Source organism: Neofelis nebulosa, chromosome X, assembly GCF_028018385.1.
Source record: "Neofelis nebulosa isolate mNeoNeb1 chromosome X, mNeoNeb1.pri, whole genome shotgun sequence".
NCBI classification, from domain to species: domain Eukaryota; kingdom Metazoa; phylum Chordata; class Mammalia; order Carnivora; family Felidae; genus Neofelis; species Neofelis nebulosa.
The window spans coordinates 16,425,997-16,453,881 of record NC_080800.1 but is presented as its reverse complement, the minus strand read 5'-3'; the positions used below and the strand labels follow the sequence as shown (position 1 = coordinate 16,453,881).

Below are 27,885 nucleotides of genomic sequence, written 5' to 3'. Positions count from 1 at the left end.
AAATCTTTCTTAGTTACTGCTGTTTATTTTGATATCCATGACCTGATTGTAGCTCTCACTATGAAAGTAAGGCTTGATTCTATATGCCTGCTACAAAATGCAAAACATTTTAACTAAGTGATGCCTTCCCTGTGTTGCATCATTGTGACACACAACTATAGTATTTGTTATGAAATAAAAGATGAAACAATATTGCAACCTAAAATTAAATCCCACTTACCCAAGAAAGAAAACTGGTAAGACATATAGAACCTTGTAGAGTATAGTTCTTCACAGCCTCATGATTTAAGGGCATAAATGGCTGTTAGATTCCCATTGGGCTCTTGAACAGATGATTTTTTCCATAGGAGGCTAACTGGCACATTGCTGGAATCCAACCCATGAACTTGGCCTCTTAAGTCTGTAATCCACTAGTCTTTAAAATGTGATGTGACAGCACTTTGAGTTACAGAAAAGGAGAACTTGTTTATAGTTTCATTCCATGCATGAGGTATATAATTTAGCAATACAAAAGTATATATAATTTATAAGCCAATAAGTGTACAAATATTGGGTATATGCTAATTTAATTTAAAAAAATTATTTTTTGCTGGTAGGATATGCTACCAAAGGTTCTGAGACATTTCTCTAATCACTTTAGCTAACTGACCCAAGAGATACAGACCAGTTACAAAGATCAAGGGAATAAGTCTGTATGTTCCTGCCATTGATCTTGGATGGGGAACCACCAGAAGCCTATGACATTCTCAGTGTGGAATAATGCTAAAAACCTTGTTTTAGAAGTCACTAGAAGTCAGAACCTGGAATTGAGCCATAAGTCTACCAGTTACTGGCTTATGATTTTTACTTAATCTCTTTAAACTTCAGACTATATTCAAACCATTTGACCTTTAAAAGGTCTGTCAAATTTCTAGTGGGGAATGGGGGAGTCTGTAGAGAATTCTGAGATGTTTTTGCTTGCTCTGGGGTATACTCCACCCTGTTATTATCAACTCTAACGTTGATATGTAGTTAGAGATTTGTCATGAAACCTAAGTATAAGATAAAAATGTGAAAAAGTACCTAACCCAGAGTTGGTACATGGTAAGTGCTTAATAAATATTTGCTGGATTTTAATCTAAATCTTACTTAATTCCACGAATGCACTGTTCTTTGAAAGTTTTCTTAAAAGAATTTAGTAATTTGCTTCCTACCTTTGCTAATATAGCTACAAATAGCTATCGTTCTTGAGCCCTTTTACACCAGTGTCATTTGCAGAGAAGGGGTGCCCAGGAATGGGGCAGAGTCTCAGAGTCAGGTAATGCTTGATCCTACCCTAATACCTACTGCACAAGATGTTTGTGAGAAGTAAAGGGGGTAGTGCATGTGAAATTACAAAATAAAGGACTAAACCATATTAGGAGATTGTTTTATTGTTGCCAAAGTTCTGAGAGAGTCCAGCATGATTAAGCTGCCTCACTGTAGCACAGCCTACAAACTTGTGTCTTACAGAGTAAAATGCTGGGCCTGGATATATTTTTTGACCTGTTATAGGAGCTTTTCTTCCTTTTACTATTCATTTTCAAAACCTGCCACATTAGGATACCTAATATTCTTTTTCAGAAATCTTTGAATTCCATATATAGCCAACATTCTGTCTCAGTGTTGAGTTCAAACATTTATATGAAACAAGAATAATAAAAATAATGAATTATTTGTGTACAGCACATTTAGATTCTACTAATAATACTTAGGCAATCAGAAAAATAACATCATAGGCCCAAAAAAAGAAGTAAAAAGAGTCTTTGACAGTCTGAGTTTTGTTTTATTGTAGTTTTTGGCTGTAACATATAGTACATGTCTTGATTAAATAAGGTATACTTAATCTGCTAATCCCGGAGTGAATAAGTAACTAAAATTCTGTGTATACTTGGATGTATTTTCAACCTTTCTCTCCTTTCTGATACTTTCGTTCAGATACACTGAAGCATCCACTGTCTTTAAAAATCTTCTTAACCCAGGGGCGCCTGGATGGCTCGGTTGAGCATTCGACTTCTTTGGCTCAGGTCATGATCTCACAGCTCGTGAGTTCGGGCCCCGTGTCGGGCTCTGTGCTGACAGCTCAGAGCCTGGAGCCCGCTTCAGATTCTGTGTCTCCCTCTCTCTCTGCCCCTAACCCACTTGCATTCTGTCTCTGTCTCTCTCAAAAATAAATAAACATTAAAAAAAATTAAAAATCTTCTTAACCCCAAGACCTTCCACTGTTCATTATGCTAAATAGTACTTTTTTTTTTTCCTGTGTCTAATCCTCTGTCCAAATGGTAAATCTTTTTGGGTTTTGTGTTTTAGAGCTATTCCTTTCTCCACTGTCAGATCTCAAGTAGTCCTAGAAACAGAAAGTATCTTAACATATTTCCAACAGAATAAACTTCAGCATACTGATTCAAATGGCCCTGCTGAGGGTAGAAATCTCTATGTTTGCCTTGGAATATTTTTCAACTCATCTCCCAAAAAGTGTGTGTGTGTGTGTGTGTGTGTAACATTGGTTCTACCAAATACAAGCACATGTCAAAGCACAGCAGATTACTCCAATCTGTTTTCAGACTTCTTTACACCCTCTGCACTCACCCCATGAAACTATTAGTTCTAATTATCTCCAGTAGGAAGAATGAAGAGTTGGAAATACTCAGTGCTAATGTCAAGTAGAAGTTAAATTGGTTTATGTAGTGGGCTGCTATTATTCTCTCTTACATTTAAGTTGAAAGTATGTTGTGGGTAGAGCATGTGATTCTTGATCTCAGGGTCATGAGTTCAAGCTCCATGTTGGGCATAAAGCTTCCTTAAAAAAATAATAATTTGAGGATTTCTAATATGATATGTTAAATTTATATTTCTTAACTTTTAGCTGGAGAAAGTATCTCTGACTCTCTTTTCTTTCTTTATATTTGCATCAACAGGAAGAAGGCAGTATCAAAGAAATTGCAATCACACATCATGTAAAGGAAGGACATGAAAAGGCAGATCCTTCCCAATTTGAACTTTTAAAAGTATTGGGGCAGGGATCATTTGGAAAGGTAAGTCATGAGTGTGTGTTTTTAAAAAGTTTTTTGGGGGGAATTCATGTGTATTTCGTACAGATGGGGAATGGAACTATTTTATGAAATACTGATCTCCCTACAAGCAGTGTTTCTGTGTTCTTACATTTCTCACTATCAGTAAGTGTTGGAAAGTGAATAAAGTCATTGAAAAGTACACTGGAAATGTTTGTAAATTGGCAGTATTCACTTCATATTCATTTTATCTTCAAGAACATGTGACCTCTCTAAGGGGCGCCTGGGTGGCTCAGTTGATTGGGCAGCTGACTTTGGTTCAGATCATGATCTCATGGCTCATGAGTTGGAGCCCCACATCTGTGCTCACAGCTCAGAGCCTGGAGCCTGCTTCAGATTGTGTCTCCTCTCTTTGTGCCCCTCCCCTTCTCGTGCACTATCTCTTTCTCTCTCTCTCTCTCTCTCTCTCTCTCTCTCTCAAATGTAAATAAACATAAAAAAAATTTTTTAAAAAGAACATGTGACCTCTCTTAATTGCACTTTGCAAATGATTAAAAATCAAAAAGTATTCCCTTTGTACACTTTATGATACTCTTTTTGAGTCCTCATGTAGAATTGGAAGGTGCTCTTGCAGATACATTATCACAATATGTCTCAATTTTCCCTCCAGACTATCCCTAATACCAGTAGAAAGTAGATGAATACTTCTAAGGAATTAGGGTGTGGATTGCCAATATGAGTCATGAAATTTTGGGGACTTACATCTTGTCTTTAAAATGAATATTGGGGCACCTGGGTGGCTCAGTCAGTTAAGCCGCTGACTTGGGCTCAGATCATGATCTCACGGTTCTTGAGTTTGAGCCTACTGCATGTGCTCGCGCGCTCTCTCTCTCTCTCTCAAAAATAAATAAATATTTTTTAAAAATTTTAAATATAAAAATAAAATAAATTTAAAATGAATACAAAGGTTGCATTGTATTCAGTGATGTCCAGGTTTGTCTTTACTATCAAAAAATGTTTCCCAAACCCACCAACTAAAATTGTTCCGCAAAATGCAATATCTTCATTTTTCTGCTAATCCGTTTCTCAGTGATAGGAAAATTCTGAGATTGCATTCAACTTGCACATTGCAGTGCTTCCTTACCACCTCCCTGTGAGGAGACATTTGAAGATAATGTGCTTTGCAAACTTCAAAACAATACTTGAGCTTCCTTGTGTATTTTAGAGGGACTCTTTAGCAATTCTTGGTTAATATAGGTAATTTACTACAGCTTTTAACCTCTTTCAACCCCCCCCCCCACCAAAGTGATGCTTTTAATTCACATATAGGTTAAGTAGGCAGCATAACGTAATGGTTGCAAGTTTGGGCCCCATAGGTCAGTCAGACTTGGATCTGATTTTTTTTCCTTCTGCTTAACTTGCTTCATGTTCTTGAGCAAGTTATTTAACCTCTTCGAGCCTCATTTTCCTCCCAGTCAGTCATTAAGTATTGAAATTCCTCAAGGTTCCATTCTAGCTTCCTTCTCCTCACTCTACACTCCCTACTAATTATTTTCTCTATACCCGCTATCTTCATTATAACCCATATACAGCTGTCTTAACAGATTTCTATCTCCAATCTAGATCATGCCTCTAAGCTCTGAACTCTGGACAGCTGCATATTTTTTTCTCTTAACGTGTCTCCAAGGCAGTTTAAACTCAACATGTCTAAGACAAAACTCATGATTTTTCCCCTGCCCCCCCCAAACCTGCCCTGTTTCATTTTTCTCTGTAGCTATGAATGGTATCCAGTTAAGCCAAAAACTAGGGAGTCATTTTTGACATATCCTTCTACTGCCTACCCTTTCCTCTTGCCACCCCCCCCCCACCCATCTAATCTGTCAGTAAGTCCTATTGATTTAGTAATGATTTCTCAAATCTTGTCTGTCCTGTTCTTCTCCACTGCCACTGCTCAAGTCTATGGAACCACCATTTCTCCCTGGCCTATTGAAGGAGGCTCCTAACTGGGGCTTCCCAAATTTATTCTTTTCTCAAGCCACTATTTACATAACAGCCAACAAGAGCTAATCTTATACTTTAGTAGCCTCCCTTTGTCTTTAGGATAAAGACATATTCTTAAGAAATCTGAGGAGGCCCTTTTTGTGGCGCCTAGCTACCTCAGCAGCATCACTTTATGTATTTTTCACTACCTGTGTTCTGGCCACACTGTCCACCTTTTTCAGTCCTTATGCACCAGGCTCCATCCCACTAGAAAGCCTTTGCACATGCACTTCCCTCTGCATGCAACACTCCGCTCCACTCCCACCCCCTCCTCATCTTGTTAACTCCTCTCATGCTTATGATCTCAAAGAGGTCTTCTCTGCCATTCTGACTAGGTCATATTCCTCTATTTTACCCTGTCAGAACATTTTATACCTCATCTTCACAGCACTCACCACAATTGCAGCTTTTCATTTGTGTAGTTGTTTATTGGCTGTCTCTTATATATTCATTCCATGAGTGCAGGGGACATGTTTTGTAACATGTCTCAGCATTGAGCTGGCAACACAGTACCTATCATATAATTCTGGAAAGAAGCAATGAGTAAATAATAGTCCTGACCTCATAGGTTAGTCGTGAGAATTAAATGATACAAGGCCACGCACATAATATCTGCTGTGGAGTTGTATTATCCTGCAATGCATTACAGATAAACCCAAATAGATGGGTTCCTTTCTATACTATATTAGATTTTCAAGGAATAGAGTATTTAAGTTGCCAGAAGTTAGCATGCATCTCCCTTTATTTCTTTAAAAGTAATTTAAATACCTTACTATAAATAGCAAACATTAAAAATACAGCGTCTCCTTTCTTACTCATCCAAAAAAGTCATCGTAAGCCAAGGAAACAGGAATGACCTGTCAGAGCTTAGAATAGCTTCATGGGGGAGTTCGAAAGGTCACAAATGCTCTGGTGGGGGAAGATCCGATGGCATCTGGGACCGCTGCTGCTTCTGCTACATTGACTGGTAACCTGCCAGAGGGAACATTAATAGTGCCCTAAGCAGGAGCACAGAACTGGGTGGCTGGCCTGGTTCTCGTTCCAATACATCCACTGTGACACTAGTCAAATTATTTAACCTCGCTAAGCCCTAGCTTGGACAGTTATAAATAGGCATTGCTCAGTCCTCCTGCCTCCCAAAATTATCATGATGATGTATTACAAATGCTTGTGAAGGTCCTTTGCAAACTGACATGTGCTGAAAGTATTAAGGTAATCTTTTTTTTTAAATGATTTTATTTTTGAGAGAAAGAGAGCGTAGGGGAGAGGCAGAGAGAGAGGGACATAGATAATCTGAAGTGGGCTCTGCTCTGACAGCAGAGAACGTGATGTGGTTCTTAAACTCATGAACCATGAGCTCATGACCTGAGCTGAAGTCGGATGCCTATCCAACTGAGCCACCCAGGCAGCCGATGTGGTAAAGTACTTTCAAAGAAGGGTGAAGAAAGTTTGCAATCCACAGGGAGAATTTTTCTTGTACAATGGCACAAAGAAGCTTGGTTAGGGAATCTTAAGAATAAATATTAGAAAAATCCTAATTATCTCCACCTAATTAAAATTTATTTCTGTTCAAAAATACTAATAATCTTTGCTTACCTTTAGCATTTGAATGTCATTCCATCTTAGGAACCTGATTAAGAATGCTTTTTTTCTCCCTAGTTTGGCTCCGTGCTAACTGGCTACAAGGAGCTAAAGAGTGGAGCATCACAGAGGGGGATAGGATGGGGGGTTTGGTTTGGGGAGAGGAACCTCCAATGCATCAGGGTTTCTGTGCAGGTTGTAGTGCTCTTTACTAGGCTTGAGGTCATTGCCAATCACCTTTAGCACAATTTCTCAAAGTGAGGAACTCTGCCTTGCCCTAGAATCAGTTGAATGTAGTATTTTTTTTAATTTTGTGCTAATAACCTGGCATGCTAGTGCATATAATTGAGAGCTGACCTTAAAGTTAATTGTTGAATATAATTGCTTCTTTTCCCATCTGTGGCAGCTCAATAACACTGCTAGGAAAGAACAGGTAGAAAAAAGAGTTGAAATTCAGGTCCATTTAGCAAGTATGTGTAAAGATTTCATGAAAAAGATCATCAATCACTATGTGGTACACCTGAAATTATTATTACCCTGTATGTTAACTAACTGGAATTTTTTAATGTTTATTTAATTTTTTTGAGAGAGAGAGAGCTCGCGACTGGGGAAGAGGCAGAGAGAGAGGGAGACAGAGAATCTGAACCAGGCTCTGCACTAACAGCTCAAAGCCTGACATGGGGCTTGAACCCACGAACCGTGAAATCATGACATGAGCCAGTGTCAGGCACTCAAGTGACTGAGCCACCCAGGTGCCCATTTTATTTAAATAAAAACTTTTTAAAAAAAGATCACAAGCCTAATGATCAAAATGAATAGAAGAGATTTATAGGTAGTCTTGTATTAGCCATGTTATATAGCACGACCATGAATTATTTACAGCAGACTTTATTCATTTTGCATAAATTTCACACTGTATTTTGAAAGCAGCTAAAAATATTTGGAAAGTCAAGAAGCCCAGTAACATACCTAGGAACTGTGTTTTGCATATTTAGATATATGTGATAATTTGATTTTTGAAAGGTGGGGTTCTGGCTTAAGTCACATTAAATATTTGTGAATACAAGAAACAAATATAGAGAACAAACTGAGGGTGGACGGTGGGGTGGGAAGAGGGAAAATGGGTGATAAGCATTGAGGAGGGCACTTGTTAGGATGAGCACTGGGTGTTGTATGTAAGCCAATTTGACAATAAATTTTATTTTTTAAAAAAGAATTTAAAACTAGAATATTAAATAAATAACAGTCAACGGGGTGCATGGGTGGCTCAGTCGGTTAAGCGCCGACTTTGGCTCAGGTCATGATCTCACATTTCATGAGTTCGAGCACGGCATCAGGCTCTGTGCTGACAGCTCAGAGCCTGGAGCCTCTTCAGATTCTGTGTCTCCCTCTCTCTCTCTGCTCCTCCCCTGCTCATACTCTGTCTCTCTCTCTCTCCAAAATAAATAAAGATAAATAATCAAAATTTAAAAAAATATTTGTGAATAACCTTCTTCAGTGTAACTGTTTTAAGTTGTTCTGCCCAGCAATGAGAAATTTATGTGTAGTTTTCATACATAGAAAAGACCAATCATCAATGAATAATTGTATCAACAGAAAATTGTGGTCAAGGGGAAACTCCTGTGTGACAATTTTTATGGAATCAGAAGAATTTTTGTTTTGTTAAAAGCAGAGCAGGATGAGCACTGGGTGTTGTATGGAAACCAATTTGACAGTAAATTTCATATATTAAAAAATAAATAAATAAATAAATAAAAAAGCAGAGCAATGACCACCTGTGTTATACTTTAAACAAGTTAGACTTTTATCTAATTATGACATAGCTTAAAAATTTTTATTTGTGGGGCGCCTGGGTGACGCAGTCGGTTAAGCGTCCGACTTCAGCCAGGTCATGATCTCGCGGTCCGTGAGTTCGAGCCCCGCGTCAGGCTCTGGGCTGATGGCTCAGAGCCTGGAGCCTGTTTCCGCTTCTGTGTCTCCCTCTTTCTCTGCCCCTCCCCCGTTCATGCTCTGTCTCTCTCTGTCCCAAAAATAAAATAAAATAAAATAAAATAAAATAAAATAAAATAAAATAAAATAAAATTAAATTAAATTAAAAAAACGTTGAAAAAAAAAATTTTTATTTGTGTCTTATATGTGACATGCTTTTCGAGAATTGGCAAACAACAAAAAGAAAGAAAACACTGTGTTCACTTATGTTGACACCTCAAGTTATAGCCAGCTGTTACAACTCATTGTACTTATAATTGATACATAAGGGAAATTGGCCTCTACAGTGTATTAGAATCTTTCAAATAATAAACTGTATTATAGAAAGGGTCTCATTTTTAACAGTGGTGTCGTTTGTGATACTTTGTCAAACTTTCTTTCTCTCATTTAAATACAGGTTTTCTTAGTCAAAAAAATCTCAGGCTCTGATGCTAGACAGCTTTATGCCATGAAAGTATTGAAAAAGGCCACCTTGAAAGGTAAGTGCTGCGACTATTTATAACGTTTGTGTATTGTAAACAGACTGAAAGGTCTCAGTAGATCTCCAGTGACTCCTAGGCCAGTTACTTACATTCTGAATCTGTTCCTATTACTGTCTTTAAATTTAGACTTTCTTTTAGTGAATTTTTTCTACTGGGCTAGGAATCATATGGCTAGTGAGAATGGGAGTTGCCATATTATAAAAGAAGTATCGTAAATTCGTCTTGGGCTTATGCAAGTAGAAGTTGAGAAGATTCAAACTGGGTTTGATTCATCTTCAAATTAATGTCATTATTTTAATGTTTTGAAAACGTACTGATTTACTGGATGCAAAATACTGTTTATTTTAAGGACTTTATCATCTTGGTCTCCAAGTAAATTTTTATACTAAGCCTCAGATTTTGAACAATCTGATGTAGGATTTGACTCTTACAGGTAAATAGTCATTTAGAGGAAATTATACATAGTTTTTAAAATATTTACATCTTCCTTTTATGTAGCAGTATTGGTTATTTTACCACATAACCTCTAGTTGTTTTTGTATTGATTCCCAACATCATTTTTTTCTTCTTCAATTTACATGTAATTTTAAAGATTTTAGAATATTCTGAAAGGAATATCTGTGATGATCATTTATTATTTCTGATGTTATTCTTCCAAGCTAGTCACCCACTCTGGATATCATTATTCTAAGAAATTCCACATTTTTCTATAAACATCCTTTGGTTCCTTTCTCTTGCTCCCTTCCTGAATGTATTTTCTTTCCTATCCAGTCTCTACTCCTGGAACACTACATAGTTGATTCTTGCTAGGACCAGGAAATTAAATTTTATCCTCAGTGCCCTCCTTTATATCAGTACTTCTATAACTTTATGCTTAGGAATTCCATGTTCTAAAACTGCATAGGTGGAGGGGCGCCTGGGTGGCTCAGTTGGTTAAGTGTCCGGCTCTTGATTTCAACTGAGGTCATGATCTCACAGTTTGTGAGATCAAGCCCTGTGTTGGGCTCCACGCTGTCAGCGTGGGATTCTCTCTCTGCCCCTTTCCCACTCATTCATTCCCCCCCTTTCTCAAAATTAATTTTTAAAAAACTCCATAGGTGGAACTTACATAAGAGAGTTCATTCACAAAAACAACAAAAGTAGGTTTCAAATGTTTAACAGGATCTGTGTTGTGCATAACATACATAAACTATGAAACTGAAAAATCTAAAGGATATCAGGAAGGAAAATAAATGCCCAATTCCTTTTACAGAAGGCCAACTGTTGTTAAGAATCCCAGTATTCATCCAGCCATCCATCCAATTAGCTCCATATCCTCAAGATTCCAATTGAATTTTCTTTTAAATATTTAAAATTTCATTTGAGGGGCGCCTGGGTGGCTCAGTCAGTTAAGCGTCTGACTTTGGCTCATGATATCACGGTCATGATCTCACGGTCCGTGGGTTCGAGCCCCGCGTCGAGCTGTGCTGACAGCTCAGAGCCTGGAGCCTGCTTCGGATTCTGTGTCTCCCTCTCTCTCTGACCCTCCCCCGTCCATGCTTTGTCTCTCTCTGTCTCAAAAGTAAATAAATATTAAAAAAAATTTGTTTTAATTTCATTTGAAACAAAGCATACACCTCAAAAAATATTTGAAAAAAGAAGAATGGGAAAGGAATAAGCTCTCTCAGGTTTAAAGCTTATTTAAAACAGTAATAATTCACTATGTTATTGGGGGGAATAATATAGGCATACAAATCAGAATAAAACATCACAAAAGTATTACATATTTTAAAAAAGGGGAAAAAAGTAAAAAATAAAAAAAGGAAAGTGGCATATTTTATGCCCTCAGTAAACACTGATTGAATGTGAATTGGAATGAAAAAAAGTATTACATATTAAATTTTAATGTATTTATAAAAATATTGAGTACTTGCTGTGCTGTATGACAAACCAGGTATACAAAACATTGAGAAATAATGATTTCATAAGTTTTGTTTGAAATATTCCTGAGCAACCTGGAAAAAAATTAGTCTTCTCTTAAACTCTATGCCATAAAAAATATAACAATCTAACTGAACAGTCTAAGTGGATTTTACAAATTAACACATCTAAGAAACTTGTGAAGAGATATTGAGCAAATTACAAATCTCAAATAAATTGACACTTCAAAAATTTTAGTTTTTCATAAAATGAAAAGTAGTATAAATAGGAAATCATGAAATTATTCACTTCAGATATTACAAAATAATAATATAAAGAATCAGTAAAGGACCCCTACAGCCAAATCTAGGACAATTTGAACATTGCAAAAATTCATGATAGTGATAGTATAAAATCCATGAATTGATCCATATATTAAGTAATATGGAGAAAGGGAAGGCTCTTCCTTATAGTAGAATTCCAACTAATAAATGTAAAAGTAACAATTAATAGGAGTTCCTAAAAGGTAACCTTACAACCTCTACCTAAAGGATTTCAGGATAAGTTTTATGCAGGGGGATAAAATAATCTTTGGAAAAATGTTCATTTTGCTAATAAAGAAATACATGTAAAAAATTGGATATTGGGTTCCCTGGGTGGCTCAGTCGGTTAAGTGTCTCACTTCGGTTCAGGTCGTGATCTCACAGTGCGTAGGTTTGGGCTCCCCAGTCGGTCTCAGTGCTGACAGCTCAGAGCCTGGAGCCTGCTTTGGATTCTGTGTCTTCCTCTCTCTCTGCCCCTCTCCCATTCACCCTCTGTTTCTCTCTGTCTCTCAAAAATGAATAAATGTTAAAAAAAAATTTTTTTAATGAGTTATTTTATATGATGGCAACATAAATTGGAAAGTGGTTTTGCAGTAAATACAAAGAGCCATTATTGCTGCTAAATTAACCTCAGGAAATCTCAAAGAAAGAATTCATGTACTTGACAGTTCTCACAGCAACATTAATTTATAATGTTGATAATTTAGAAATCACACAAACATTGAAAAATGGAGGAATATTTTAATATAGCATATAATTTAATAGAATATTACTTAAAGGAAATATTTCAAATATAATCCCCAAAATGAACTTAACAAAAATATGAAAGTAAACAATTGTAACAAATTTGGCTACCACAAGTATGTAAAATTATACGGATATGAGCTATAGAAGAAACCATAGAAAAGTGAAAATATCTGAAAATATTGGAATGGTAAACTGTCAGATAATTTTTAATGTATTCTTAAACTCAATTTTTATTTTTATCAAAGTAATTTATATATAGAATCTTATAAAATAGCAGAGCTTTACCAACCCCTCCCATCCAGTTGTTGACCCTCAGAGACAGTGACTTTCGTCTGTCTACTCAACTGCTGCTTCTGCCATTTACCTCCACATTCAGTATTCTTTATTGCAATTCTTTGTTTTCATTTGGTGATATTATAATTTATTGGCTTCGTAACATGGAAGATTAGGATTTAGTTCTCTCATACTATCACCCACACACAATTCCCCATTTCATGTCTTCCCAGTAATGTTTTCATTATTGCAGGTTTATAAAAACTTCTTGGAGTACCTGCATGGTTCAGTCAATTAAGTGTATGACTCTTGGTTTCTGCTTTGGTCTTGATCTCATGGGAGTTTGAACACCACGTCAGGCTTTGCATTGACTGCGGGGAGCCTGCTTGGGATCTTCTCTCTCCCTCTCTTTCTGTCCCTCCGCCCCCCCCCCTCAAAAATAACTAAATTTACATAAATATATACATACATACGTACGTACGTACATACTGTTCCTCAGAGCCAAATAGTATAGTGGAGTCACTTTTCCTTCACATCTTTGCTGTATTAGATCTCATTTTCTAAATTCTGTTTCTACCTTTTTCTCAGTTTACTTTCCAGTCTGGGTGCAACATATCTTCTAGTAGCTACCTCAGAAAGGGTGAATGGATTCTAATTTTTCTGTGACCTTGAATGTCTTAAAATGTCTTTATTCTGCCCCTCGCTTAATTTATAATTTGGCTGAGTGTAAAATTCTAGGTGAGAAATAATTTTCCCTCCGATATTTGAAGGCATTGTTTCCATTGTCTTCCAGTTTCCTGTGTTGCAGTTATGAAGTTTATTGCAATTCTGACTTCAGTCCTTTGTGTGTAAGCAGCTTTTCCTCTTTGGAAGTCTTTAGAATCACTCTATACTTTATCCCTGGTGTTCTGGAACTTGTACAGTGGTATTTCTTTAGTGTGGACTTTTAAAATTCATCATACCAGGTATGGGGTGGCCTCTTCCATTCTAGAAACTCATTTCTTCAGTTTTGGCAGAGTGTTTTGTCATTACTTCCCTATTTTGTAACAGCTTCTCTTTGAATATGTTGGACCTCCTGGATCATTTCTTAATTTTGTTTTTCCCTCCTGTTTTCCAGTTTTGTCCTTTTCCCCCTATATCCTAGGAAATATTATCAACTGTCTTTCAACTTTCTATTGACCTTTTTGTTTCTACCATCATTTTTGTTTGTTTGTTTGAGAGAGAGAGAGAGAGGGAATGGGGGAGAGGGAGAGAGAATTCCAAGCAGGCTACACACTGTCAGTGCAGAGCCTGATGTGGGGCTCGATTCCACGAACCATGAGATCATGGCCTGAGCTGAAATAAAGAGTAGGATGCTTAACCAACCGAGCAACCCAAGTGCCCCTCTACCACCGTTTTTAATTTCCTAGATTTTCCTTGTTCTCTATTCCATTTTTTAAAACTTTTTCTTACAGAAAGTGTCAGGGCGCCTGGGTGGCTCAGTCGGTTAAGCATCTGACTTCGGCTCAGGTCGTGATCTCACGGTTTGTGATTTCAAGCCCCAGGTCAGCCTCTGTGCTTACAGCTCAGAGCCTGGAGCCTGCTTCAGATTCTGTGTCTCCCTCTCTCTCTGCTCCTCCCCCACTCGCTCGCTGTCTCTGTCTCTCTCTCTCAAAAATAAATAAACATTAAAAAAATTTTTTTAAAAGAAAGAAAGTGTCAAACATTTAGAGAAAGAAACTAAAGAATTGGGCACCTTGGGTGGCTCCGTTGGTTAAGCATCCGAGTTCAACTCAGGTCATGATCTCACAGTTCGTGAGTTCGAGCCCCTTGTTGGTCTGTCAGCACACAGCCTGCTTCAGATCCTCTCTCCCCTTCTCTCTGCCTTTCTCCCACTCATTCTCTCTCTCTTTCTGTCTCTCTCACTCTCTCTCTCTCAAAAATAAATAAACATTAAAAAAATTTAAAAGAAGAAAGAAACCAAAGAATATAGAGAACACCCATATACCCTCCTTGCTGCTTCAGCATTTCCCAGTTCACGGTCAATTTTTTTTTTTTTTTTTTTGCATCTGTGTTCTTCCCCTTCCCCCTCTTTTGATACTTTGGAGCACATCCCAGACATTGTACAATTTTTTCCATAAATATTTTAGTATGTATCTCTAAAAGATAAAAACTCTTAAAAGAAATGATACAACTCTTAACATTATACCTAAAAAACTAATATACAGATATCCAGTCAGTATTCACATTTCCAATTATGCCTATTGTTATGATTCATTTTCTTTTTGCAGTATATTTGAATCGGGATCTATATAAAATCTGTATTTTGTAGTTGGTCGATAATCTCTTTTAAGTCTTTTAATCTGTGAGTTCTTCTACACTTTTTTTCTTTGTAGTTTATTGAAGATAATGGTTCCTTTCCCCCTTTCCCTTTTAAAGCTTCTTTTTCATGGGTGCCATATGGTTTTTGCTCTCTTGGTGGATATAAATGACAAGGGTGATTTTTAAGTTTTCTTGTGTTCTTTACATTGTCTCTGTTTCACCATATTCCTTTTTCTTTCTATTTATTTTGAGAGCTGTTTTTCATCTTTAGAGCCTTTCCTCAAATGCCTACGGGTCCTTTGCTAACTTTTTCTCATTTAAGAGTGAAGTACCAAATAACCAATTCGAAAGGGTTCTTTGGCAAGAATTTGCTTATTTCTCCTTGGCTTCATTCCCTTAGTCTTAGCTTTTAGCTTTCTCTTATCTACTGTATAAGTTACCACTTAGTCATCTTCTGCTCTTGCTTCCTCTCCTGTTCTTTGTCCTTACGAGTTTATGCATAATTGTTCCATTAATGTAATTTCACTGGGGGTTTGTAAGAAAGTAGAAAGTAAAACATCTATATTTAAGCAGAAGTCTCTTTGTTTCCATTTCAGAGTTCCTATTAATTCAGTAAGTGGGGTCAAATAGAAGTCAGTAGTGTGAGGTTGAGTTTGTGGGTACTTCTGTCCTAATACAGTAGTCTGTGGGCCTAAAAGTTTTGTAAACCATTGCTTAAACAGTTTCTTAATATATAATCCTGGAAACATAAACACCATTTCTTCTTGTTCACTCTCATGTTCAAGTCAAGGAGGATTTAAAACCTAATAACTACTATATGAGAAAAATTATTTCAGAGGAATGTAGTTGCTTTGCCAGCATGAGTCATTATTAACAAATTCTATTTCAGGGTTTAGAGTTTACCAATATAAAACATGCCTTCTTCTAAAGCAGTATATCCTCCTCAGAACTCCTGATTGTAGGACGATTTATATTTGTCAATAGGTCTTTACATAAGTAAAAGAAACCAGATTAGAATTATTAAACAGTCCTACCTCAGACAAAATGAAGGAATCCTTTAGTGACAATATCTCACTGCTCATTTTCAACTAAACAAGGTCTCATCAGTGTTACATGTAAGGAAACCACCTCACAAGATAATCATAATTGAAAATCATCTTGTTCTAGCATTTCATTTTATTTTATTTTTTTTAAGTTTATTTATTTTGAGAGAAAGAGAGAACAGGGGAGGAGCAGAGAGAGAGGGGGAGAGAGAGTCCCAAGCAGGCTCCACACTGACAGTGCAGACCCCAACACAGGGCTCAAACTCATGAACTGTGAGATCATGACCTGAGCCAAAACCAAGAGTTAGATGCTTACCCAACTGAGCCACTCAGGGGTCCTTCTAGCCTCTCATTTTATAGAGAAGGAAGCAGGAAGTCCCCAAGCAGTGTAAGGATTTGACTAAGGTAATTCAGTTACTTGTTAGCAGAGCCACTAAAAACTGCAGCTCTTGACTCCCAAATGATTGTTCTTTTCATTGTGGTAGAATAATAGAAGAGAGATATACAGTAAGTATGTTGGTGGATGTTTTTGCTGCTTACTGAACAGAGAGGTGAGTTTTAAATGATAAGATTTGTAATGTTTGTATAATTATTGGAAGAGGTAGGAATTTGGAATCTACCTTTTAAGGTAATAGGAACTGAATCCAAGATCATATGGGTAGCAGTAGAAAAAACACAGATGTGGGCTAGACTGGAGCAGAATTATTAGCAGTCCTAGGTGATGAACCTCATTCACATAAATAATAGAAGACACCAGAGTTGTTGTGATAGGACAGGATAATGAAATAAGAGATTGATACTGAATTTGATACACCAGCTGGACAAGTCATTTAAAAGACAAAGCTTTATAGGTATCAAGAGTAATTAGTTTCTATACTTGGTTTGCCCATTTCCAGTCACTGGCACCAAAATCTCCCAGTTAGAAGTGGAAAACTGGTAGAATGGGAAACATAGGATTTTGTGTTAGCTTCTTTGTTCATTTTTTCCAGAGGTCTTATTTCTGTGTTTTAAATATCTGCAGTCACTTTAAATTGAAAAAAAAAAAAAAAGTCAACTCATCTTTCTGTCCCTTCTTTCCCCCCACAAAAGATTCTCTTTCCCATTCTTTCTGCTTAATATCTGACACAACCATTCAGTCATTCTGGCCTGAAAAATAAAAGTTATTTATGATTTATCCTTCTTATGCAACAGAAAAAAATTAAAATTTTAATGAATGATTATTTTCACCTCTCAAATCCCTTGAGCTGCCAACACAGAATACTTACCAGAATGTATTCAATTTTTTTTTTTTTTTGCTCATCTGTCATTCCCACCAGATTATGAGCTTCTTGAAGATGATTTTATTTGTATTTGTATCTCCCAGTGCCTGACACACAAAATTTACTCAGGAAATGTTTGGTTGGTAAAAGAGAGCTTTGCCTACAGGATCAAACATAAATTTATCGTGCCATTCCGAATTATCAAGAATCTGGGTCTTCCCAATTTCACCTCCCCAATTTCCATACTGATTGGGTTGCTTTCTTTTCTTCATGCATGCCTCCATGTTCTCACTTGCACTGGTACTCCATACCTGGACTTTTCTTCTTTAGGCCTGATCCTTCCCACCCGTCTACGTTCCACTCTAAAAGTTCCTAAATCCACCTCTTCCCTCTAGCTTTCCCATGCAAGTAAAACTCATCTCTCCCTTCTCTGAATTCCTGTACTCCTTATTACCGGTAATAAGTCATTTTATCCCTTTACCGTATTCATGGTGCGATAGCTACCATTTAATTGAGTATCTCCTATGTACCAGGCTCTGGGATGTACAAACCTTATCTCAAATGGTCACACAGCCCCCAAAGGTACAGTGGTGTTATCCCTGTTTTATCCATGAGAGATAACTGAGACTCAGAGTTTAAGTAGGTAACTTGCTCAGTATTACACAGATCTAAATCGAGATATTTTTTGTAACTCCAGAAAGCCTTCGCCCTTTCAGCTGCACTACATTATTTCTTCTCCCTCTCCTTCTCTTCCTTAACTAAAAATAGACCTTTTTCGGTATATTCATTCATCCTTCACCATGTCTGCCACATTTTATAGATGCTTAATGAATGCTTATTTGGTTGATAAGGTTGGTAGGGGTAGTGAAACCTATTCCGTTTTTGTGTGTATGTTTTAGTATTTCATTGGGTTGCCTTGTTTTTCAAAAGTTAATCCTTTTTGGCCATTTTCATAACTTTGATTAAAATGTTTGTAAATTTGATCTTAAAGCCAACGTCTGACTCAACATCTGATATGTTGTTATCTGTATTTTTTTTAAGTTAAACCACAGATTTTTAAATACAAACAATTTCTTCTGGTTGTGTAATTTAGTAAACAGTATATTAATTTTAAAACTTAAAGAGTCATAGTTTTATTTGTATGTATAAATAGCTTTATTGGCATATATAAAAATGTAGATTCACATTTTAGCAACATTTTATTTAAAATAGGCCCCAAAGAGATTTTGTCTTAAGGATTGTCTCTGAAAGCTATTGTAGTATAGCCATATGTGCAATATTTTGTAGTTCGAGACCGTGTTCGGACAAAAATGGAGCGTGATATCTTGGTAGAAGTTAATCATCCTTTTATTGTCAAGTTGCATTATGGTAAGTTGTGAACCACCTGCAGCCTCATTCCTCCACCTAATGCCTCACTCCCTGAGTGCATTCAGATGTATTAATGTATATATTTGCTTGTGTAGATTTATATGTGTTTAATAGATAAATAAAGTCATGGAAATTAAGCCATTACTTCTTAAACTTTAGAAGCTTTTATTGCATTTATACTTATGTTTCTGAGTGGTAGCCATAGGAATAGGTAATAATCATTGTTTTTTATTATAATAATTAATAACAGTGTATCAGCATTTTGTAGTCCATATGTGTTAGCCCAGCCCAACTTCTCTTAAAAGGAAGAAAAAATCCCTAATGTCACATCCTGAAGCTTTTATCACCTTTCTTTTCCCCAAAGGTATATGTGCTTTTTCTCAGTGGGTAAAGTTGTGATGATTCTTATTATGTGTGATTAAAGCTAACCAGCCCACATTTTTTCTGCACTTAAGTGACATGTTTTTTTGTTGTTGTTTCATGGTAAAGTGACCATGTTGGGAATTTTTCTTATGAATCACATGTTTTAAAACTGTTATATTCCTGAGAGACTATTGCCTGAAGAAAATGTAACAAATGTTCTAGTGGTTCCATAATAAGAAACACTACATTTAACATTTCCGCATGGAAACTAAGAAAATCATTGGTTATCTTCTAAATAAAAATCTCTTTAGATCTGTGATATAATCATTAATTTGCTTAAAAATGATATTCATTTGTGAATGAGTTGACCTAATATAAGCCAAAAAAAAAAACTGGTAGATTAAACAAATTTTCATTTCTTCATTCAGCTTTTCAAACTGAAGGGAAGTTGTATCTTATTTTGGATTTTCTCAGGGGAGGAGATTTGTTTACACGCTTATCCAAAGAGGTATATAATTAATCTCTATTTTTAATCTATCTATATGCATCCTGTTTTAACTAAAGCTTTGTTATATTTCAATATTGTGTTTATTGTATTTTCTCTAGTGGCACAAGATTCTTATATTAAGGAATTAGAGCCAAAAAGAGTTCTTTTCCTCCTTTTTGAAGTTGTTCTGAAAGTAGGACTTTAAATTAATAAATTCTTTGTCTTTTGTCCTGCTTCTTTCAGTTATAGTTTTTCAGAAGCAATAATATATCAAGATATCCTTAAACGATTAGTAGTGGAAATTCAGCATACATTTTAAAGATCATTTTTCATTTCTAAGATGTTACTGTGGTGGGGCAGTAGTGTCACAATCTGAATATAGTTGTTACTTAACAAAATGTAAAATTATTTCTCCCACAGTGCACATTTAGCATTTAGAAAGTGATTAGTTAACTGATTCAATAATTTTTGCAAATTCCTTTCATAAGTAAATTGTGGATAAAACCACATGTGACTAGCATATTTATAATTTTTGAATATTTGAACTCTAGGATGGAGTTTTAAATAAAAACTACAGACACAGAAAGAAAATAAAGACAGAAAAATTATTATTTTATTTTAGGTGATGTTCACAGAAGAAGATGTCAAATTCTACTTGGCCGAACTTGCACTTGCTTTAGACCATCTACATAGCCTGGGAATAATCTATAGAGACTTAAAACCAGAAAAGTAAGGAATTATGCTACTAAGTCGAATACAGTGTAATGTGATTATTTAGGAGGGAATAAAAAATAAAATTACTTCATAGAACTACCACAAGAATTGTGCTAGAACGCCTGTGCTTCACATTTCTGCTAACACTATATATTCTCATACTTTTAAAAATCTGTCAGTCATAATCTCTGTTATTGTTATCTTGCTTTCATTTGCATTTTTTATTTCTTTTTTTTTTTAATTTTTTTTTTCAACGTTTTTTATTTATTTTTGGGACAGAGAGAGACAGAGCATGAACGGGGGAGGGGCAGAGAGAGAGGGAGACACAGAATCGGAAACAGGCTCCAGGCTCCGAGCCGTCGGCCCAGAGCCTGACGCGGGGCTCGAACTCACGGACCGCGAGATCGTGACCTGGCTGAAGTCGGACGCTCAACCGACTGCGCCACCCAGGCGCCCCTGCATTTTTTATTTCTAATGAAGTTGAAATCCACGTTCATATGTTTGTTGGCAATTTGTATTTTTTTATGTTTGTTTGTTTGTTTGTTTGTTTATTGAGAGAGAGCAAGAGACAGCAAGCCAGGTAGAGGCAGAGAGAGAGGGAGAGAGAAGTCCCAAGCAGGCTCCATGCTGTCAGCACAGAGCCCAACATGGGGCCAGAACTCACAAACTGTGAGATCATGACCTGAGCCAAAACCAAGAGTCGGATGCTTAACCGACTAAACCACCCAGGTGTCCCTGGCAGTTTGTATTTTTGTGTGACTATTCTGTTCATGGCCTTTGTTCATTTATCTTTTGGAGTATTGTTTTTTTCCTTTTGATTTGTAAGAGAGCTTTACAAATTAAGAATTTAACCATTTGACATATATTGCAAATAGATTTTTCTAGTTTTTTTAATTTTAACTTTGTATTTTTACCTACACAAGTATTTTTTTTCCTCAGATCAATCTTTTGTGATCTCTTCCATGACTTTTATTCTTATAAAGCTTTTTCCAATCCCATAATCTGATACTTTTCTTCTAATTTTATGGTTTCTTTTTTTACTTTTAACTGGAAAAATTTTTGGTATGAAGCATGGCATAGAAACCATAAAATTGGAAATTTTTTGGTATGAAGCATGGCATAGACCTAATGCTTCCCTCCAAATACCATTTATTCCTTTTCCACATAATTTCAAATTTTAAGTGTGAGTTGAGCAAATTTCCCATTGTTTTTGTAGTAGCAGCTATCAAGAAGCTGATATTAAATTGCACACACTTCTGTGTTTTAATTAGCTGGTGTTTACTATCTACTACTTTGAGCAAAAAAGTTTTTATTCCTTTTTAAAGATATAAATAAGAGTCTTTATTTTTTAGGAGATTTAATTCACTTACAAGACATCCATTTAAAATGTATGGTTCAGTGGTTTTTAGTATATTCAGAATTGTACAACCATCATCTTTATCAAGAATTTAGATACTACTTACATTAAAACATTACATACAATGTTTAAATTATATATTACAACAGGAAACAGAGGAAATGCTCCTTTGGAATCCTATTACATGATCATTTAGAAACTGTTACACTTTCACATTTTACCTTTGTTTTTCATATATTTTGGTTTTGGATAAGTTTCATATTGGTTCCATTGTTACTCCCCAGATAATTACTGAGCTTTTCACATTATTTTACCCATTTCTAACTATCATTACATAAAATATAATTTCTGATGAGAATAAATATTCAAGCATATAGTCCTTAGAAGAAAAAAAATTACTATAAACATGATTAAACATTTGTAATAAAAATATGTGTTAGTGTTTTATATCCTTTTTTTATTTTTTTTTAATTTTTATTTATTTATTTATTTATTTACTTATTTTTGAGACAGAGACAGCGTGAGAGCAGGGGAGGGGCAGAGAGAGAGAGAGAGAGGGAGACACAGAATTTGAAGCAGGCTCCAGGCTCTGAGCTATCAGTACAGAGCCTGACACCGGGCTTGAACCCACGAACTGTGAGATCATGACTTGACCTGAAGTCAGATGCTTAACTAACTGAGTTACCCAGGTGCCCCTTGTTTTATGTCCTTTAATTGAATGTATTTACTGTAGACCATTGCAGTAGCATTGGTAATAAAATTATGTATAGAACATCAGCCCTTCTTAAGGGTTGAATAAGAGCAAATGTATGTAAGAAGTGAGATCTTTCACACAGATGTCTAGATGACGCTTTTAATTGAAATAACATTTAGTTGTTAAATAATCCAAATATATACCATCATATAGAACTTGGAAGACATTTCAGTTTTTAGACTGTTTTATGCACTGTAAAGGATTTTCCAGATTCTATTTAAACCAAAACTCTATTATAATAAATATGGCTAAAAATTATTATTAGTAGTTGAAAGGGAACTTTCCCTATTAAAAGTAATATAACTTTATTTTTCTTTCAAAGATAAAGGGTGGGCATGGTTATCTTAAGAGAATGAATTTGCTATAGAAGGCATAAGTAATGTTCTTTTAGCCATGTTTTCTTTTTTTCTCAAAATTACTAAGAATGATTTGAAGTTTGTTTTGTTTTTACAACTGTCTTTTATGTATTTATTGGACAGAAGGAAGGATGGTTTCCACCATACCTAATAATTCCCTTTATATTCCTTAAATGGTTGGTCTGCTTTGTAATCAAGAATAATCAAGATTTTTATTTTTTTCATATTAAATCCCTTATGAAGGAGACATGAAAAATATGTCCCTAATGAATTATCCTCAGTTGTAAAGTTTATTATAATCATAGTTGAATTAATGACATAGGAGGGTTAGTAGTTTTTTGACACAGTAAAATTATATTACAGCAAAATTTGGCTTTCACATATTTTTAGTTAGAATTAAAAGTAATGAAATGCCTATGTTATGGAATAGCCTTGAATATAAGTGAAACAGTTTATTACTTGGCCTTTCAAGTCAGTATGCTAAAATACCTATCCAGAAATAGAATTATTGGCTTACAGCTTAGTACTTACCCCTTCTTATAGCTCCTTAATTAATGATGTTATTCTCCACTCAAGTATCTGTTAAAGCCAGAAACCTGAATGTCTTCTCTTTATGCCCTTTATCATGGTCCATATCTAAGAGATCACCAAATACCCTTTATTTTCCCCTCCAAATTGTTTTATAAAAATGAAGATCTGATTATCCTTACCCTCTACGCATATAAACCTTTTATGTTAGTGCACTTGAGAAGAAGCCCAAACTATTTGGCATGCCTTATTGACCCATTGTAGACTGGCCCCATGCATTCAACATACATTTCTTATTTGTCTCTGCTCTACCAGCCACTGTGCTACAAGATGCATAAGGTAAAACCCTCTAGGAGCTCACAGTTTACTGAGAAAGAGAGAAAACACTGAGACTGTATACAGTGAAGGGATAGGTCAGTGAAAAACCAGGAGTGTAAGGAAGGTGTATTAAGAAGAGGATTGGATGGGGACACCTGGGTGGCTCAGTCGTTAAGTGTCTGACTTCAGCTCAGGTCATGATATCACGGTTTATGGTTTCAAGCTACACATTGGGCTCTGTGCTGCAGAGTTTTCTTAGGATTCTCTCTCTGACCCTCCTCCTACTCGTACTTTTTTTCTCTCTCTCAAAATAAATAAACTTTAAAAAATAAAATTTAATTAAAAAAAAAGAAGAGGATTGGATGGAAAAGCTAGGAAAGAATGATTGAGTCAGATGCCTAAAATATGACCAAGAAAATTACACCTTTAATGCAGTTGACTCAAATATGTGGATTATCTGTCTATTGTGCAAGCATTAGGCTACTTCTGAAGAATGGCATTAGAAAGAGCAACTAGAGGGGCACCTGGGTGGCTCAGTCAGTTAAGCGTCCAACTTCTGCTCAAGTTGTGATCCCACAGTTCGTGAGTTTGAGCCCCATGTCAGGCTCTGTGGTAACAGCTCGGAGCCTAGAGTCTGCTTCAGATTCTGGGTCTCCCTCTCTCTCTGCCCCTCCCCTGCTTGCACTCAGTCTCTCTCGCTCTCTCCCTCTCTCTCAAAAATAAACATTAAAAAAAAAAAGGAAAGCAACTAGAAATTGGAAAGAATATATATAGGTTTTGATTCTTTTTCTAATAGTTTTTAAGTGTCCTTAATACACATATATAAGACTTTGCCTTTGGGATTTGTTACATATGTGCATCTAAAAACTATTTCTCCTTTTTTATCTTTGCTTTATTCACAGTCTAAATATTTTAGAATAATATAGTTATCTAGTGCTTAACACAGTACTTTCCATTCTAGCTTCCATAAATCTCTATCTAGTGGTTTGAAAAGATTTTCTGACTTTGTTTCAGCATACTTCTTGATGAAGAAGGTCACATCAAGTTAACAGGTAAAAATCCTAATTTTATTAAAATATTCTCCTCTACTTTATATAATTTCTTTTAAGTAGATCATGGTACAAATATTGAGTAGCACGTTGTTTGAAAAGTTGGATTAGAATTTTGTAATAGTTAAGGTAAATATTGGTACTCAGAGTTTAAACTTTAAGTGGGGAAGTTATTGTAGGATATTTATGAATTCAATATTTATTTTGGCAGATTTTGGCCTAAGTAAAGAGTCTATTGACCATGAAAAGAAGGCATACTCTTTTTGTGGAACTGTGGAATATATGGCTCCAGAAGTAGTTAATCGTCGAGGTCATACTCAGAGTGCAGACTGGTGGTCTTTTGGTGTGTTAATGGTAAGGTTTGGGGTGTTTTTGAGGTCAGTAATAAATATAGTAGAACTATAAATCATTTGTTTTATTACATAGCAATTTTACAAGATTTGGTTGTAATTACGATGATGCTTTTTTACTTTCTGGCCTTGAGATTTTATACTTATTGACTAATACCTTTAATGATATTGCCTTTTTGTAGTTTGAAATGCTCACTGGTACACTACCTTTCCAAGGAAAAGATCGAAAAGAAACAATGACTATGATTCTTAAGTAAGTACTCCTTAGTGGATATGTTTTGGTGAGATTTAAAAATAAATGCTTCAAACTAAAAAATGAAATTTTAGAGTGTTGGCTATACTATAAGAAATACCTAAGAAATTCATTGATACGACGTTTGAAATATGAACAAGCCCCATAGATTTAGAGTACTCAACTTACCTTTTTTTTTTTTTTTTTTTTGCCACATACATGTTTGGAGCCTGTGGCCTTTATTTATGCCCCCCACCAAATATAGCCAGAGACAAGATCCTTGCGCCAGGCAGAAACTCCAGGGGCCCGGGTCTCTGGGTTACACCCTCCAAACGAGTACTCATATAATCCTCATGTTAACGCTAAAATATTGGAAGCTTTACCTTTGAGATTTTGAATATGACAAGGACATCTATTATTCCACTTCCATTCACATTGTCCTGGAGGTACTAGCAACTACAGTAAGGCAAGTAAAAGAAGTAAGGTTTAAGATTTAAAAAGAAGAGATAAAATTGTCATTATTTAGGCAACATGATTGTGTCCATAGAAAATCCAAATCTTCATATACATTCTTGGAATTAATAAGAGTTTAGCAAAGTTGTTGGATAAAAGGTCAGTAAATAAGATCTATTTCAAGTCTGTATACTAGCAACAGAAAATAAATTTTTTTAAAAAGATAGTATTTACAATGGTATTTTTAAAAATCTCAAATACCTAGATAAATCTAGCAAAAGTTATGCAAGAACTCTATGCAGAAAACTGGAAGATTGTATTTTAAAGAAAATTTTAAAGACCAAAATAACTTGGAAAGTTGTACTGTATTCACATTATGACAGACCTAGTGTTGTAAAGATGTGGGTTTGTATAGATCAGCATCATCCAATAGAAATGTAATGTGAGCTACATACATAATTGTAAATTTTTTAGTGGCAACATTGAAAAAGTAAAAAAAAAGGTAAAATTAATTGTAATATATTTTATTTAACCAATATGTCCGAGATATTATCATTTCAACATGTAATTAACATTAAAAAAAAAATGATAGGGGGCACCAGGGTGACTCAGTCAGTTGAGCTTCTGCATTCAGCTCAGGTCATGATCCCACGGTTTGTGGGTTTGAGCCCTGTGTGGGGATCTATGCTGACAGCTCAGAGCCTTGAACCTGCTTCAGATTCTGTGTCTCCCTTTCTCTCTGCCCCTCCCCTGCTCACCCTGTCTCTCTCTCTCAAAAATAAATAAACAAAAAAATTACAAAAACATGATTAATGCAATACGATACATTATTTTTTTCATACTTATTTGAAATTCAGTGTACATTTTATTTTCTCCAGTGTGCATTTTACACTTAGAATTTGGGCTGACCATATTTCAAGTCCTGTTTGGACTTTATCTAGGTATTTGGGCTGACATATTTCAAGTGGCTGTTTGTTGCTGCTAGTGGCTACCATATTGAACAGCATAACTATAGCCTCAGTGCAAATCAAATTTAAATTTTAAGAAGTTTGTGTGAAATTTGATAAACTGATTCTAATATGATAACATAATACAAAGGACCAAGAAAAGCTGAAACACTCCTAAAGAGATCAAGATAAGAAGAATTGCTTTACCACATATCCAATCTTACTATAAATGTAATTAGGACAATATGTCACTGAAAGAAGTATAAAAAATAGACTTGCACAATAAAATGAGAGTCAGATGACAGACCTATACATATATAGACACGATTTATGACCATTGGAAATTATAGGAAAAGAACAGCCTTTTTATTTTTTTTAATGTTTTTATTTTTGAGAGAGAGACAGAGCGTGAGTGGTGGGGGGTGGGGGGAGGGTGGCAGAGAGAGAGAGAGAGGGAGACACAGAATCTAAAGCAGGCTTCAGGCTCTGAGCTGTCAGCACAGAGCCCAATGTGGGGCTCAAACTCATGAACTGCGAGATCATGACCTGAGCTGAAGTCAGATGCTTAACTGACTGAGCCACCCAGGTGCTCCAAGAACAGCCTTTTTAAATAAATTATGCAAGAAAAATTGGTATTCATATAGAAAAAGATAAAAACAAAATCCCTACCTCACACCACACGCAAAAATCCTTTCCAAGAGTATTACAAATATACATTTATTTTAGTATATGTGCTGCCAAAGTGAGCCACAAATATACATATATTTTACATACATGTGTAAAAAGGCAAAAAGGATTCTAGAAGAGAGTATAGGAGGGTATCTTCATGATTTTTGGGTTGGAAAAATAGTCTTCGGACCCAAAAACCCCTAGCCATAAAAGAAAAAATTGATAAATTATTATTACATTAAAACTGATAACTTCACATTGATTCCATCTAGAGAGTAGAAGACATTTGAGACACATAACCAACAGAGAGCTTGTATCCAGAATATATGAAGAACTCCAGTTAATCAATAAGAAAAAGATAGCCCAGTAGAAACATGGGTAGGAGATATAAGGACTTCAAGAGAGGATATTCACTGGCCAATAAACTTATAAAAAGTTGCTCACCATCATTAATCAGAAAATGCAAATCACAACCACAACAAGCTACACCTGCACACCCACCCGAATGACGAACAGTAAAAAGACTGACAATATAAAGTGCTGACAGGATGTGGAGCTGTGGCAACTTTGATCCATAGCTGGAAGGAATATAAATACTCCTATAACCACTTTGGAAAGCAGTTTTTGGCATTATTTTCTAAAGCCAAATGTATATATACCCTCATCCAATAATCCCAATCTTCAGGGTGCACTCATTTTACATGCATCAAGGTACTTGCACATCAAGAAAGTAGTACAAAGATGTTCATAGCAGCATTATTTGTAATAGCTAAAAAGTGGGAACTGGACATTAGCAGTAGAATGGATTGATAAATTATGACATATTCATACAATGGAATACAGCAGGGGTTGTTAAACTCTCTGTAAATGTTTTAGCTTTACAGGCCACACACAGTGTCATATACAAGGACGGTTCAGACACCAAAAAATAAATACTGTATCATTCTGTATATAAAGTTTTAAAAGCAGACAAA

The 27,885-nt window shown here is 35.7% G+C and overlaps 1 protein-coding gene across 7 annotated transcripts in view; it reads left to right on the top strand.

Annotated features, from left to right (window-relative positions):
• RPS6KA3 (ribosomal protein S6 kinase A3) overlaps window positions 1-27,885 on the top strand; it is a 120,474-nt gene that overhangs the window by 57,885 nt on the left and 34,704 nt on the right. For all 7 annotated transcript variants that reach the window (XM_058713836.1, XM_058713838.1, XM_058713832.1 and 4 more), the window contains 8 exons: window positions 2,937-3,053; window positions 9,037-9,118; window positions 18,254-18,334; window positions 19,126-19,205; window positions 19,807-19,913; window positions 24,226-24,263; window positions 24,472-24,614; window positions 24,793-24,863. In XM_058713836.1, coding sequence (XP_058569819.1) covers window positions 2,937-3,053; window positions 9,037-9,118; window positions 18,254-18,334; window positions 19,126-19,205; window positions 19,807-19,913; window positions 24,226-24,263; window positions 24,472-24,614; window positions 24,793-24,863 — 719 coding nt within the window. The remainder of the gene's footprint in view (window positions 1-2,936; window positions 3,054-9,036; window positions 9,119-18,253; window positions 18,335-19,125; window positions 19,206-19,806; window positions 19,914-24,225; window positions 24,264-24,471; window positions 24,615-24,792; window positions 24,864-27,885) is intronic.